At 32.2% G+C, this 13,474-nt stretch overlaps 2 protein-coding genes across 2 annotated transcripts; both read left to right on the top strand.

Moving 5' to 3' along the window:
* The first annotated feature begins 685 nt into the window (after window positions 1–685).
* Window positions 686–2,836, top strand: LOC125810122 (uncharacterized). The gene has a single exon (XM_049489648.1). The coding sequence runs from the start codon at window positions 686–688 to the stop codon at window positions 2,834–2,836; it is 2,151 nt and encodes a 716-aa protein (XP_049345605.1).
* A 4,978-nt stretch (window positions 2,837–7,814) lies between these two features.
* LOC125810053 (GDSL esterase/lipase At1g28610-like) lies at window positions 7,815–11,577 on the top strand. Its single transcript, XM_049489568.1, has 5 exons — window positions 7,815–8,061; window positions 8,186–8,395; window positions 8,591–8,739; window positions 9,424–9,697; window positions 11,321–11,577. Exons 1-5 carry the CDS (start codon window positions 7,815–7,817, stop codon window positions 11,575–11,577), a joined length of 1,137 nt encoding a protein of 378 aa, XP_049345525.1.
* Window positions 11,578–13,474: the final 1,897 nt, after the last annotated feature.

Here is a 13,474-nt window from a genome sequence, read left to right as displayed (position 1 = left end):
CATTATTTATGTGTATATTTGAGAAATATTTATGCCTAAATATGGACCATTTGCTCTAATTAATTAAACTTTAGGGATGGTATGACTAACCTTTCTGTGATAGATACGAAGACTTGACGATGAAATACAATAAGTGGTGATCTCGCCAAAAGGAACCAAGAAGGACGGACATACTAGAATTTCTTTTACTTTAGGAAGTGCTTTACGTTGTATCTATTAGACATGTAATAAATAATTTCATTATCTAGTACTTTATTTTTGGAGAAATAAAATTGTTTAATTAATCAAGAGCAGTGGGATGACATATTATGACAAATATACTTCTTAAATTTACGTTAGGCCAACCTCTGGCACAAAGAGGTCACAAGCATATTAGGACACATTTACATGTTATCTTTGCGATATATTTGACTTTACTTGATGACTTGTTTACATGTTATTCTTACAACTTATTTGACTCTACTTGATGACTTGCATGCCACGTGATTTATTTGAATTATGTGAACATAACTTTACTTTTTCATTTAAAACTAACATTATTTCTGTCTTATTATTATTTTTATTTTTTCCCTACAAAAGTTGATTCGTGTTGACAATCGAGCTGGCCGGCCATCCTTACTTCACAAGGTCCAAGTCATCGACATTACCTCGACGTAGTTGGGCTATTCAAGGAAGAAAAAATACTATGACTAATCCAACCGCATCTGATCCAATTGGTCCAGGACATATCATGGTTCCTAATGACTCTCCCGAGACTTCAGAAGATAGAACTACTATTCAACATGATGAACATATCGCTCGTTTGACTCAAGAGATTGAGGATTTACGTAGTGAACTAACTCGGGTTAGGGACTTGACCAATTTATCCATCACACTCCAAAGTCCACTTCATGAACCTAGAAGTACTGCACCAAATCCACCTCGTTTTCCATCACTTGATTCATCAATTCCTGAACACTTTCCTCCACAACAACCTCCGCCTACCAACAATAACCTTCCTTCAACTACCCCCACAAATCCATCAAATTTTCCACCCGTCTACACTCCTCCACAGAGTCAACCACCTACTTACACTACCTATGCTACTCCTCCTAATCCACCACTTGTCAACCCACAAAACCAACCTCCAACTCATACTCCTCATGTTTCTCTACCCACCAACACTTATCCACTACCTACAACTAATCATGTAAACCCATCAAATACACCACCTCCAATCCAAAATACGCCCATTATCCAAACTTATACAACTCAACATATACAAGGGGCACATATTGCCACTCCTTATGTGCAACATGTTCCTCCAGTATATGCGATGGAAACTCAAGCCTTTACCAACCCAATACCGGTCAAGTTTCAACCCGAGGTAGATCAATATGAGGAAATGGAGAAAGATGTCAAGGCAAAGACTGATGATGTGTTAGCTAGAGAGATTCGTGATCTTAAGGAAGCAATGAGAAACCTCCAAACTACTAGGGGAAACAAAAGCCTAGAATATGAGGATCTCTGTGTGCAACCTGACATTGATTTGCCTGTAGGGTACAAACTGCCAAAGTTTGATACTTTCAATGGAATTGGTGATCCTCATACACATCTAAGGGCGTATTGTGATAAACTGGTAGGAGTGGGGAGAGACGAGAGGGTCAGAATGAAGTTGTTCATAAGAAGTTTATCTGGTGAAGCTCTTGCTTGGTACACACAACAAGATCTCCATAAATGGCGTGGTTGGAGTGATATGGCACAAGATTTTATGGATCGATTCAAGTTCAATACCGACATCATACCAGATAGGTTCTACCTCACTAAGTTAAAGAAGAAGTCTACTGAGACATTTCGTGAGTATGCTCTACGTTGGAGGTCAGAAGCAGCTAGAGTCCAACCACCGATGAGTGAAAGTGAAATGACTGCTACCTTTATTGAATCCCAAGATAACAGTTTTTACTATGAGAAAATGATAACCATGATGGGACAAAAGTTCACAGAAATCATTAGAATGGGAGAAATCTTGGAAGAAGGGATCAAATCAGGAAGAATCCAAGACTTTACAGCCTTGCATGTTGCAAGCAAAGCAATTCAATATGGTTCTATCAATGGGAACAAAAAGAAAAAAGAAGATGTATCTGCTGTCATGATTGACCAAGGACGCATGCCAGGTCAAGTTCCTCTTTACCCAAATCAGCCACATCAACCCATTTACCCTTACCAATATGGTGAAGCCTCACATGCTCTCTACCATCCTCCATCAACTCCTTACCATGTCTACAACACCCAAGCGAACTACTATCAACCTCGAGCTCCTACTTATAATAAACCACATTCACACCAACCACTCCAAGCTTCACCTTTTCAAAATCGACCATATACCGCACCTAGAGCTCGTCCAAATCATGAAATCAAAACCACTCGCAACTACACAAAAATAGCTGAACCATTGGCTCAATTGTTCGAGAGGTTAAAGACAGCAGGTATGATACAACCGATTGAAGGGAAAATTCCTGATCCCATTCCAAAATGGTTTGACGGTTCCAAGCGTTGTGCCTATCATTCTGGCGTTGTTGGACACGACACCGAGGATTGCTATGGTCTCAAAAACAAGATTGAAGCTTTGATTAAAGAAGGAGCAATCCAACTTACTGGACCTCAGCCCAACGTGAACAACAATCCTCTGCCTAAACATGGAAATGCTGATGTGAACATGATAACTATAGAGGAAAATGTGGTGCTGAACGGAGACATCATGCCCATTGGAAGGGTGAAAAATAATACTTTATCGGCCTTTGATGCTCATATCATGACAACCCATGAACAAGCGTTGATATATATATATATTGTTTAATTTAAAAAGAAAAAAAGTAATCAGACAAAACTATAATATTTCCTAACAAAAAAATATATAATGTATTTGACTACTAATAATGAGATTGAAATTGTTCACATATATTCAATTTAAAATGTTGAGAATTAATCTTATTAATAATAAGAATGTAGCAATTTTGAAAAATCATAAATAAAATAAGAAAATGATTTAGTATAATAAATAAATAAATAAAAACACACTAACCTGACCTTCGTGTATACCAAGGAATAATTCTTTTTTTTACACAACTTGATATTTTACAAAAGAATTTACACTAAAGTACAATTGGACATAAGGACTATCCTACTACTTTTCACAATCTTTCACTTTTCAACAACTTTGATAGCTCGATAAGATTTGTGTTATTCATGTATTATATAACTTATACGACGTTTGATAGGTAATTAAAAATATTTTATTTATATATAAAATTAATACGCTGATTGATTGACAATTTAAGAACCTGCAAAACTAATGTATGTATAAGTTGTAGGGGAATCTATGTATTATTTATGCAAGATAGCAGGTAGACTAACAATACATATATAACTAACACATAAACTAATTTCTTTGTAACAAATAACTACATAAAATAATACATAAATCTTCTCACATAATATCTACATTACTTATACTTAATAATTCTAATCAGCTATCAAATGACTCACAAAAGCACTTAAAAATCAAAACTATATATATATATATTATTATTGACAAAATTATTATTATTGCCACACTTATGTAATGCTATTACAGTTTTTTTAGGGAAAAGAGTTTGAAAAATACTCCAACTTTGGCTGAAATTACTGTTACGATACCAAACTTTGGAAATGACCTTTTACCCCCTGTACTATTTAATAGTGTATTTTAAAGGTATATATATGTGCCTACGTGGACATCATAAATATTGCATCATTTTAAATAGTAATGTGTCCATGTTGACACATATATACCTTTAAAATACACTATTAAATAATGCAGAAGGTCCTTCATAAAATTGATATCGTAATAACAATTTCGGCTAAAGTTAGAGTATTTTTCAGACCCTTTTTCCTTTTTTTAAAAAACAAACTTTGCTGACTCATTTTTAATCATGGTAGCTTGTTGACTCTACACTGGTTAACAAATTTCCCTTGTTTTTTTTCTCCAAATTCCATGGAAATATGCTAAAGAAATTCAATTTTATTTGAACTTGATTTTCTTATTTGTTTCAACCTTCACATGATTTCTCTTAATTTCAAATATCTTCCATTTTATGCTACTGTAGCAATATTTCTATGTCGAACTCACATTGATCCATGTGTTTAATTAACCCATATAAACCTAATATCTCAAAGATACTTGCACATAGAATCTTATAAGAAGGAACCCTATTCACTCTTTAATCTTATAAAAATAATGTAATCATTAAAGTTTACTAGTGAATTTTTTTAAAAAAGTCATTCGAAATTTATACAAGTAGAGACTGTGACCACCAAGTGAATATTTTAAGTTTTATTTTTTCCTCAAATGAAAGTCAAAGTATTACTATAAATACTTTTTATTTTTCTGAAAAGTAAAATATAAGTTTCTTCCATATCTGTGTTATTCATTCCTTAGAGGAAAGATTTGAAACTCTATAAATTGAAAATTTATATTCTCATACTAAACACAGTAGCCAAAATAGAGAAGCTTCACTCAAACGGGAATAACTTTTTACTTCGAGCTCGATATTTAGCAAACTTTGTGGCTTTGGAAAGAGGACTCAAAGACCTTCAATTTGATAGTTGATGGGCCTCCTAACTCTCTATGTGTTAAAATATATGACCGTTTGAAGTTGATCCGAAACTAAATATTGATGGATGACTTATACAAATTTCTCTTTAGTTCTTTTCGAAACCTCAAGTGTTACACCAACCTTTCGATATCATGTCCAAAGTAGCAGTGGCGTAGCCAGGAATCTTATGAAGGGGGTCCAAACTTTGAATAGTATTTAAAAAAAAACCCGATGATTTATAGAGATTCTATTTTTAATAATATTATGATATAATTTGGGTAAATGGGTCTCCTATTTGTAGGGAAAGAAAACATTATTCCAAAAGGAAAATGTATTAAAAATTTTAAAAAATCTTATTCCACAAAGAAAAAGGTATTAAAATATAAGGAAATCTTATTCCATAAGGAAAATGTATTAAAATTTAAGGATTTTTTTTCAATTAAAACCTTATTTCAAAAGGAAAATGTATTAAAATTTAAGAAAAAGGTATTAAAATATAAGGAAGTCCTATTCCACAAGGAAAATGTATTAAAATTTAAGGAAATAATTCAATTTTAATTTTAAAAAAATCTTTATTGGAGGTGAATTTGAACTTGGGTCACTTAAGACAAGCATGACACTATTTATCACCAAACTACTGCACATTTATGTTAAACTTACGCATGTTGATTTACTTACAAACTTCAAGAAGGCAAAATAATTATAAAAAAAAGAAAACGCTTATGCGGGGAATCGAACTAGGGCAGCTAGTGGGCTTCTGACAGCTCTTGCCATCTCCACTGCGGGTCACTTTGTTATTTTAGGGTGTCCAAAATACCATATGTGTTAATATAAGTTAAAACTTTGCGTGTATATAACGTATAATTTTTCGACGAAGGGTCTCCAATACAAGGTGGCTCCGCCCCTGCAAAGTAGTCCCCAATATAATATTGAATGTGAGAGATATTATGTGCAAGGATCTTTGGCAGTATTAATTTGTACAAAATAGTCACCATATAGGTTGGGCGAATCTAGCACGTGAAAAATTTATCATACGAAAGTCTGAGGATGACAATTTATTTAGGAGAGTAGTCACATCATATACTTAATTATAAGCGTGATTTTAAACAAAAAACTTTAATATATACCATGTGGGGGTGGACTACGCGAAGATTGTGATATTTAAGGGGGTCGTTTGGTAGCTGGATAAGAAATAAGTTCTTCATATATTAATTTTTGTATAACTTATTTAATGTTTAGTAGGTAGATAGGAAAAGTTATTCATGTATAAAATTAATATGATATTTCGTTGACAATTTAAAATCCCGCATAACTAATACATATGTAAGTTGTGAGGAAATCTATGTATTGTTTTATGCAGGATGAGAGATAAAATAGCTAATACATACATGAAATAATACATAGATTTACTCATAACTTATATGAGTAATATTTATAGGTTGAACTATTGGTGGCCCCTAAAGTTGGAACCAATTTTCACTTAGACACCTTAACTAAGCTTTGTTCATTTTAGACGATCATGTTGAGTCCACTGTGTCATTTTGACACTTACTAGTTTCTCCTAATTTGACACATTGGGTGTGTTGCACCCATTTTGAGCGCGTGAGGAGTGTTTTTAAAAAAAATATATTTTTTACCTTTTTCTTCTTCCCTCTCTATCCCTACCACTTATTCCACCTTCCACCATGAAAAATCATGATGAAAAACCTTACAAAATATGAAAAAAAACATAAAAATTATCACACTATTTCAAAAATATTTGCAAGAACAAAATTTTAAAAATAATCACACTAATTTTGAAAACATTTATTCGAACAAAACACACTTTTTTTTTCAAAAAAAATATATAAGAAGAATGTCATATTTGTCAGAACTCACCTCACTATCGATAAAATGGTTCTCAAAATCAAATTTACAACGAAAAATGAAATAAGAAAGATTAAAATCTAATGATTTTTTTGTTTTTAAAATGGAAGAATAACCAAAAAATGGTGGGAGGGTTGGGGAGGCAAAAATGACGGAAGTAAGGCTGATGGGGTGGGGTGATGTAAGGTGGGGGTGGAAGTGGTACAAAATCGGTAATTTTATTTATTTATTTTATTGAAAATAAGTATTGTTCGAGTTCGAGTCTCCTTGAGTACAAAGTCGCCTTTGTTATGAAGCACTTTACTAAATTCAGATTTAGTCGGGCTTCAAAATAAATATCGAACACTTGAAAAAAAAAAAAGACAACAAGGACCAGACTTTCCCTGGCTGTCTCAAACTCATATAGTTAGATTCCATTCAACTCAACATTATTAACCTAATCTAACAGCTAGATAAAATATCGAATTTCAAGGCATGTTTATTTTAATATTAAAAATAATAAAAATTCCTTGTCCTAATCGAAAAGAAATAAAATATACTTACTATTAAAATATTAAAAAGGAGGGTGGTGCCATGTCATTCGCAAGTGTATTACACACTCTTCATAATTTTAGTTGATTGTCAAAAAAAGGTCAAAATGACACAGCGGACCCCTACTTGAGGTGTTTAAAATGAACAAAGCCTAGTTGAGGTGTCTAAGTGAAAATTGGTGCCAACTTTAAGGGGATGTCGATGAGTTCCGCCATATTTATATTACTAATATCTGTATAACTTTTATTGTTGGGTAGTTAATTTGCCATGAATTTCCTAGCATAATTAGGTTTTCCTTTTCCTAATAAAAAATATAAAGTCCCTATATTTGGCTAGTCCTTTTACTTGTAGGGAAAAACTTATGACTTTATAAATAGAGACATATTCTTTCTAACTTGGTAGCATTCACAATGTAGTCCTAGAGGCTTTGAGAGTTTTGTGTAAAGGGGAGAATTTGCGAGACACAAGTGTTACGTTAACACTTGTGTGAACCTCTTTTATATTCCGAGTGAATTGTAAAATGTGTGTACTCTCATATTTATATAGTGGATATTGCTCGTCTCCTGTTGTGGATGTAGGTTGATTGACCGAACCACGTTAAATATTTGTGTCTTCTGGTACATTTCTCGTTTGTTTTCTTACTCATGGTCTTAACTTCTGCATGACACCTAATTATTTCGATCCTAACGCTAATCAACTACCAAACGACCCCGTTAGTTGCCCCTGAATATTATAATGAAGTGGTATATAAAGTAACACTAGTTATCCTTAATTATATATGTATGTATATATATCTAAGTTCAAATGGCTTCTTCTCAACCCATTATAATTTACTTTATTGGATTGAGTTTTTTCTTATTGCTAGCTTGTGCTACTAGTTGTTACACATCCATTTTTGGATTTGGTGATTCACTTACTGATACTGGAAACTTAGTGCACCTCTATCCACATGGTAATAAACCTCACATGTATTTTCCTCCTTATGGAAAGACATACTTCCATCATCCCACTGGTCTTTGCTCTGATGGACGTCTTCTCATAGATCTCATTGGTCGGTATTATTTACTTTTTATTTTTATTTTTATTTTACCTTTGTTAAACCAATTAGAAAGGAAAGTAAGATAAACGATTGAAACAGAGGTATGCCATATATATATTGTACTCAAATTTTGTAGCACAACATTATGGACTTCCACTTCCACCACCTTCACTTGATGGAAGAAATGTTCAAAATGGAACAAATTTTGCAGTGGTGGGATCAAGAGTAATGGATGCACAATTCTATGAGAAGAGAGGAATTTATGAAATAGTAACAAATGTTTCTATGTGGGATCAATTGAATTGGTTTAAACAAATGCTTCCACATTTATGTCATAATTCTTCAGGTACCTTATTATATATATATTTTTTATGTGTGTGTGTTTATGTGCCACCTAGTGGGATTTCACTGGGTATGTTGTTGTTGTTGTTGTGTGTGTTTATGTGCTTAATTAATCAGAATAAATTATAATTTGAGTATCTAAATTAAGAGTATACATTGACAAGAAATTTACCTATTATATTCTGGTTGTTTTGGACAGGCTGCAAAGAGTTTTTAGAGAGCTCCTTATTTCTTCTTGGGGAATTTGGAGGCAATGATTATACACATGCACTTCTTTCACACAAAACTTTAAATGACATTCTTCCCATCATCCCTTTAGTTACCCAATCTATTGCCTCAGGTGCTCATGTAAGTCTAATTATTTATCTGATTTAAGTCCTCAGTATGGAAAAATTCTTGATACAGAGTATTTCTCCCTAAATGAGCTCTTATATGGCATGAATTCAGATTAATCGGGCTCTAATGTGGGTACGAGATATATGAGTATGAATCTCCCTTTGCAGAAAAAAATATACTCTCTCCATTTAAAAAAGAATGGTTTAGTTTGACTTGACACAAAATTTAAGAAAATAAAAAGATTTTTCAATCTTATAGTCCTAAATTAAAATTATGTCAAATGTATCTAAAAGATCCTTTAATCTTGCAGTTTTAAATATGTCAAAGGGAAAACTGAAATTAAAATGCTGCCAAAATTTCAACACTAGTCCCTCTTCAAAAATTTCAAATACTATTAGTAGATTTTATAAAAGTTTAGCTCATAAGTAACTTAATCCAACACTAGTCCCTCTTTATAATTAAATGTAATTTTTTTAACTTAATCCAACACTAGTCCCTCTTTATAATTAAATGTAAATTTTTTAACTTAATCCAACACTATTCCTTCTACCGGGTATACATATAATAACTGCATTGAAATTCACCTAATTTAAATTGTCGGTTCTATGCGTTTCCCATCGAGTTAAGGCATCGAGTGTTGTCCGCCTTGGAGCATGACAAATTAAAACTTGATAGTTATCTATTTATTGAATGTAGGAGCTAGTGGAGCTTGGGGTAAAGACAATAATAGTGCCAAGTGTGTTACCACTTGGATGTACTTCATCCTATTTGACAAATTTTGAGAGCTTGAATGAAGAAGACTATGATGAATTAGGTTGTCTCATTTGGCCAAATGAATTTGCTTCCTATCATAATGAACTTCTTCAAAAGGAATTACATCGACTTAGAGAGCTTCATCCTCATGTCAATATTATCTATGCTGATTATTACAATGCTTCTATGCAACTTTATCGAGCTCCTCGAAAATATGGTAAGTTTACTTTATAGTTGTTATAATCAGAGGCAGAGTCAAGACTTTCATTAAAGATTGCGTTCAAAATATGAAGAAGTATATATATAAACCATGTATAAGAGGGTGTTTAGATTGACTTATTTTCAAGTGTTTTTTAGTGTTTGGGAAAGTAAAATATGTTTTTAAACACTTATTTAAGTAAAAAATAATAGAAAAATAAGCTAAAAGCTAAAACTTGGGTATCATGACCAACTTATGACTTTTAGCTTATAAACTTTTTTTGAAAAGTTAATCCAAACACCCTCTAAATAGTGTAATTTTCAGCTAAATGGGGGTTCGAATAAACCCATCGTCCCTATTTGACTCCACCTCTGAATGCCACTCAATGTTGTCGCGACAGGGAAAATATTCTCCATTTTTTATCAAAGGTCCGATCCATGGTTTAAGCCCCAAAAATAAAAACTACCTCTAGAAGCTAAGTGAGTGTGTTACTCTATGAAAGAGTGACTTTCTGGTGAGAATTCGGATTAATTGATCCTCAAAACATATGTTGAACATCAGTGAAAAACAAATGAATGATAGACACAATCAGTGCAATTTAATATTGGTACAGTATGGAGATAAGTATTCTTGTATCCTTAAATAGAGGTATCCTTAGAAAATAAACTTTCTTTAGTAGGAAATATTTCATCCTCTAAAGTAAAACGTTCTGACATGGATCCAAGTTAGTTGACCCTCAAAGTGTATACCGAATATTGGATAAAAATAATAATTGTGCAAACAAAGTTTTACACAACCAGCAATTCAATTTGTTGTAGAAGGTTACTCACCTTAATTTTTTACAAGTTATAAGTTTCACTAATTATAGACATTACTTTTGTTTGACATGATATGATAGAGAAAAAAATTAAATAAATTGTATAGAAGTCCGGCTACTTTTTTACACGTACCGTTGAAAAATATATAGCAAGAACACAAATTTATAGGAAGAAGAACACTAAGATAAAGGTTTGATAATATGAAGAAGGCTTGAAATATGTGTGAAATGCTTTCCTAAAAATGATATTTGCTCTCTCTCATCGGCGAGATTGCTATGGGATATATGACAATTCTATGAATTTCTACACTAAGAAAATAGTGAAGAAATCCTATTGAAAAAAAAGGGAAAATGCATAAGTACCCCCAACCTATGCTCGAAATCTCAGAGACACACCTAACATTTACTAAGGTCCTATTATCCCTTCCCCCCCCCCCCTCCCCGAACTTATTTTATATATAATTTTCTACCCCTTTTCTATAGCGCGTGTTGACAAATTTTTCAAGGATAGTGCCACGTAGGCCGAAAAGGATAGAAAATTATATATAAAATAAGTTCGGGGGGGTAATAGGACCTTAGTAAATGTTAGGCTGGGGGGTACTTATGCATTTTCCCTGAAAAAAAAGATATTTTTGATTAAAGAACTTGTGCTAACCAAAGAATGAAAGGACACACCTTTTCATTTAAAAGATTCTAACTAAAGAATAAAAAGACACACAACGACTTCTACATTTAAATTGCTTATTGTTAATAAAAGTACACACGTTAACGAAGACATGTGTGCTTGTACATATAATTTTATAACCATGTGTTATATTTTGTAGGATTTTTTAAGGGTGTACTAATAGCATGTTGTGGAGGTGGAGGTCCTTATAATTTCAATATTTCTGCTCAATGTGGCACTTCTCAAGCAACAAGTTGTGAGGATCCTAACCAATATGTGAATTGGGATGGATATCACTTTACAGAGGCTGCTTATAGATGGATGACAAAAAGTTTATTGGAAGGCCCATTCACTTATCCTCCTATGAAGAATTTGTGTCTTTTTGATGTTATTGAGGCCCGAGTTTCCCAAATTTAAAAGGCCCCAAAATAGATCCCTTTAAAACATAAATAAAAAAGAGAAAATTAGGCGGATAAACAAACATATGCTAGTTAATTAATAGTTAACATAGCTATAGTTTGAATTAATTATTATTCGCCACTTATTTATGGGCATTTATGCGGCCACATCTGAATTGTATAACTGTGTAGTTTTCGTAATTTATATAATATAACTTGTATAGCTTTTGTATAATGTAATTTGTGTAATATAATTTGTATAACTTTTTAAAGTTTAGATGTTTGTGTTTGTATAAATTCTATCGAATTTTTGAGTTTTTATCATATTTGTATAATTCTGAAATTTGAATTACTCCGAAAACAGATCCAATTTTAGACGATCTACTATTGTATCCACATTTGTATAAATCTGTAATTGTATATTCTAATTGTATATTTCTTTATTTTACTTATACAAAATATATAAGTACAAAATTTTACCAACAAAATTATACTTATACAAAATATATAAGTACAAATTAGTTGTTACGACTCACATAAAAAAAATAGCTCTATATATGTGAGTTGTTTTGTTCCTTATAAAACTTTATCATTTGAATTGCATATGTTCATTCTCTTATTCTATTTACAGTAAAAAGTGGTAACAAAACCCTAGTATAAATCCAAACATTATATTCTTGAGTGATGGGAGCCTTAACCGTTACAAAAATGGCATACAAATTACAATACCCTTTTATTAACTTATTGATCATTAGTGGGATGTGATTAACATTCGACCAATTAAACTAATACTTGAATTTGTCGCATGTCCCTAACCTTGATTCATGACTATTAATGAAAGACATTTTTATATTATTTTACAAAGTATAGATTATGTAACACCCCGAAAATTTCTAAGTTAAGATTCAAACCATTCTTCATTTACTTGTAGGGTCATATCGGGTGATTCATCAATTACCCATATGTATAAAGGTAAATTTTTTAGTGTGGGAATGATTTGGATATGAATTAAGATCACTAAAATCCCCTAGCACAAAGTAGAGTCGAAAGTTTCCTTATCAATTTAAGTTTTGATGTAAGATTCTACTTTGGTAAACTTCAAACGACCATATCTCTTAGAATATAAAGAGTTACGTGACCCATAACCTATCAAATTAAAGGTATTTGAATCTACTTTCCAATGCCACCAATTTTGCGTCAATACAATTTCTGAGTAAAAAGTTATGACCATTTTAGTAACTGATACAGTGCAGTGACAAATTAGCCGACGGGAAAACATTAAAAAAGATCTTTTTATTTTTTTACCTCCAAGGAAAACCTAAACGAATTTTTGACTAGTATAAGGCTCAAAACAATCAGATTTTCATCTTTTAATCCATCATTCTCGTCTCTCTCAAACCCTAGGGCAAAACCCTAAGGAAAAAAATCAAAGTAGAAGACTTCATTCAAGATTCTTTCAAATTTTTTCAAGATTCTTCTTCAAGGTAAGTCTTTATCCAAGAATTCCATTCTTTTCAACTCAAATTCCTCCATACATTATGAATCACTAATGAAAATCATGATTCTTGGCCTTAGAGATTTCAAGAAACTAATTCAAGAATCTTAAGAAAGGTTTTCTTGATTGTTCTCCTTCAAGCTAGGGTTTCAAGGCTTCTAATCAAGTTCTTCTTCAAGATTATTCAAGAATATTGTTCTTTCAGGTATGTAAGACTATCATAGTGTTGGACTAGTTCGTCCTCATGCCCTACATTTACTTTCAAATCAGTAAAAGGGAAACCTAGGATTCTACCCCTAGATTTGAGGATTATTGAGATGAGTTGATTTTGAGTTCTTGAGTTCATGTTTATTTTTGAAATTCTATTCCTAATTATTAAATTGCTATATGTTATGCATTAAGATTCTTGAGTAGATTCGTT

The sequence above is a fragment of the Solanum verrucosum genome, unplaced genomic scaffold (genome assembly GCF_900185275.1).
Source record: "Solanum verrucosum unplaced genomic scaffold, falcon-dt-bn FXZP01000281.1, whole genome shotgun sequence".
In the NCBI taxonomy this organism is placed as follows: domain Eukaryota; kingdom Viridiplantae; phylum Streptophyta; class Magnoliopsida; order Solanales; family Solanaceae; genus Solanum; species Solanum verrucosum.
The sequence above is the reverse complement of the archived record's forward strand: the minus strand, read 5'-3'. Positions and strand labels throughout refer to the sequence as shown.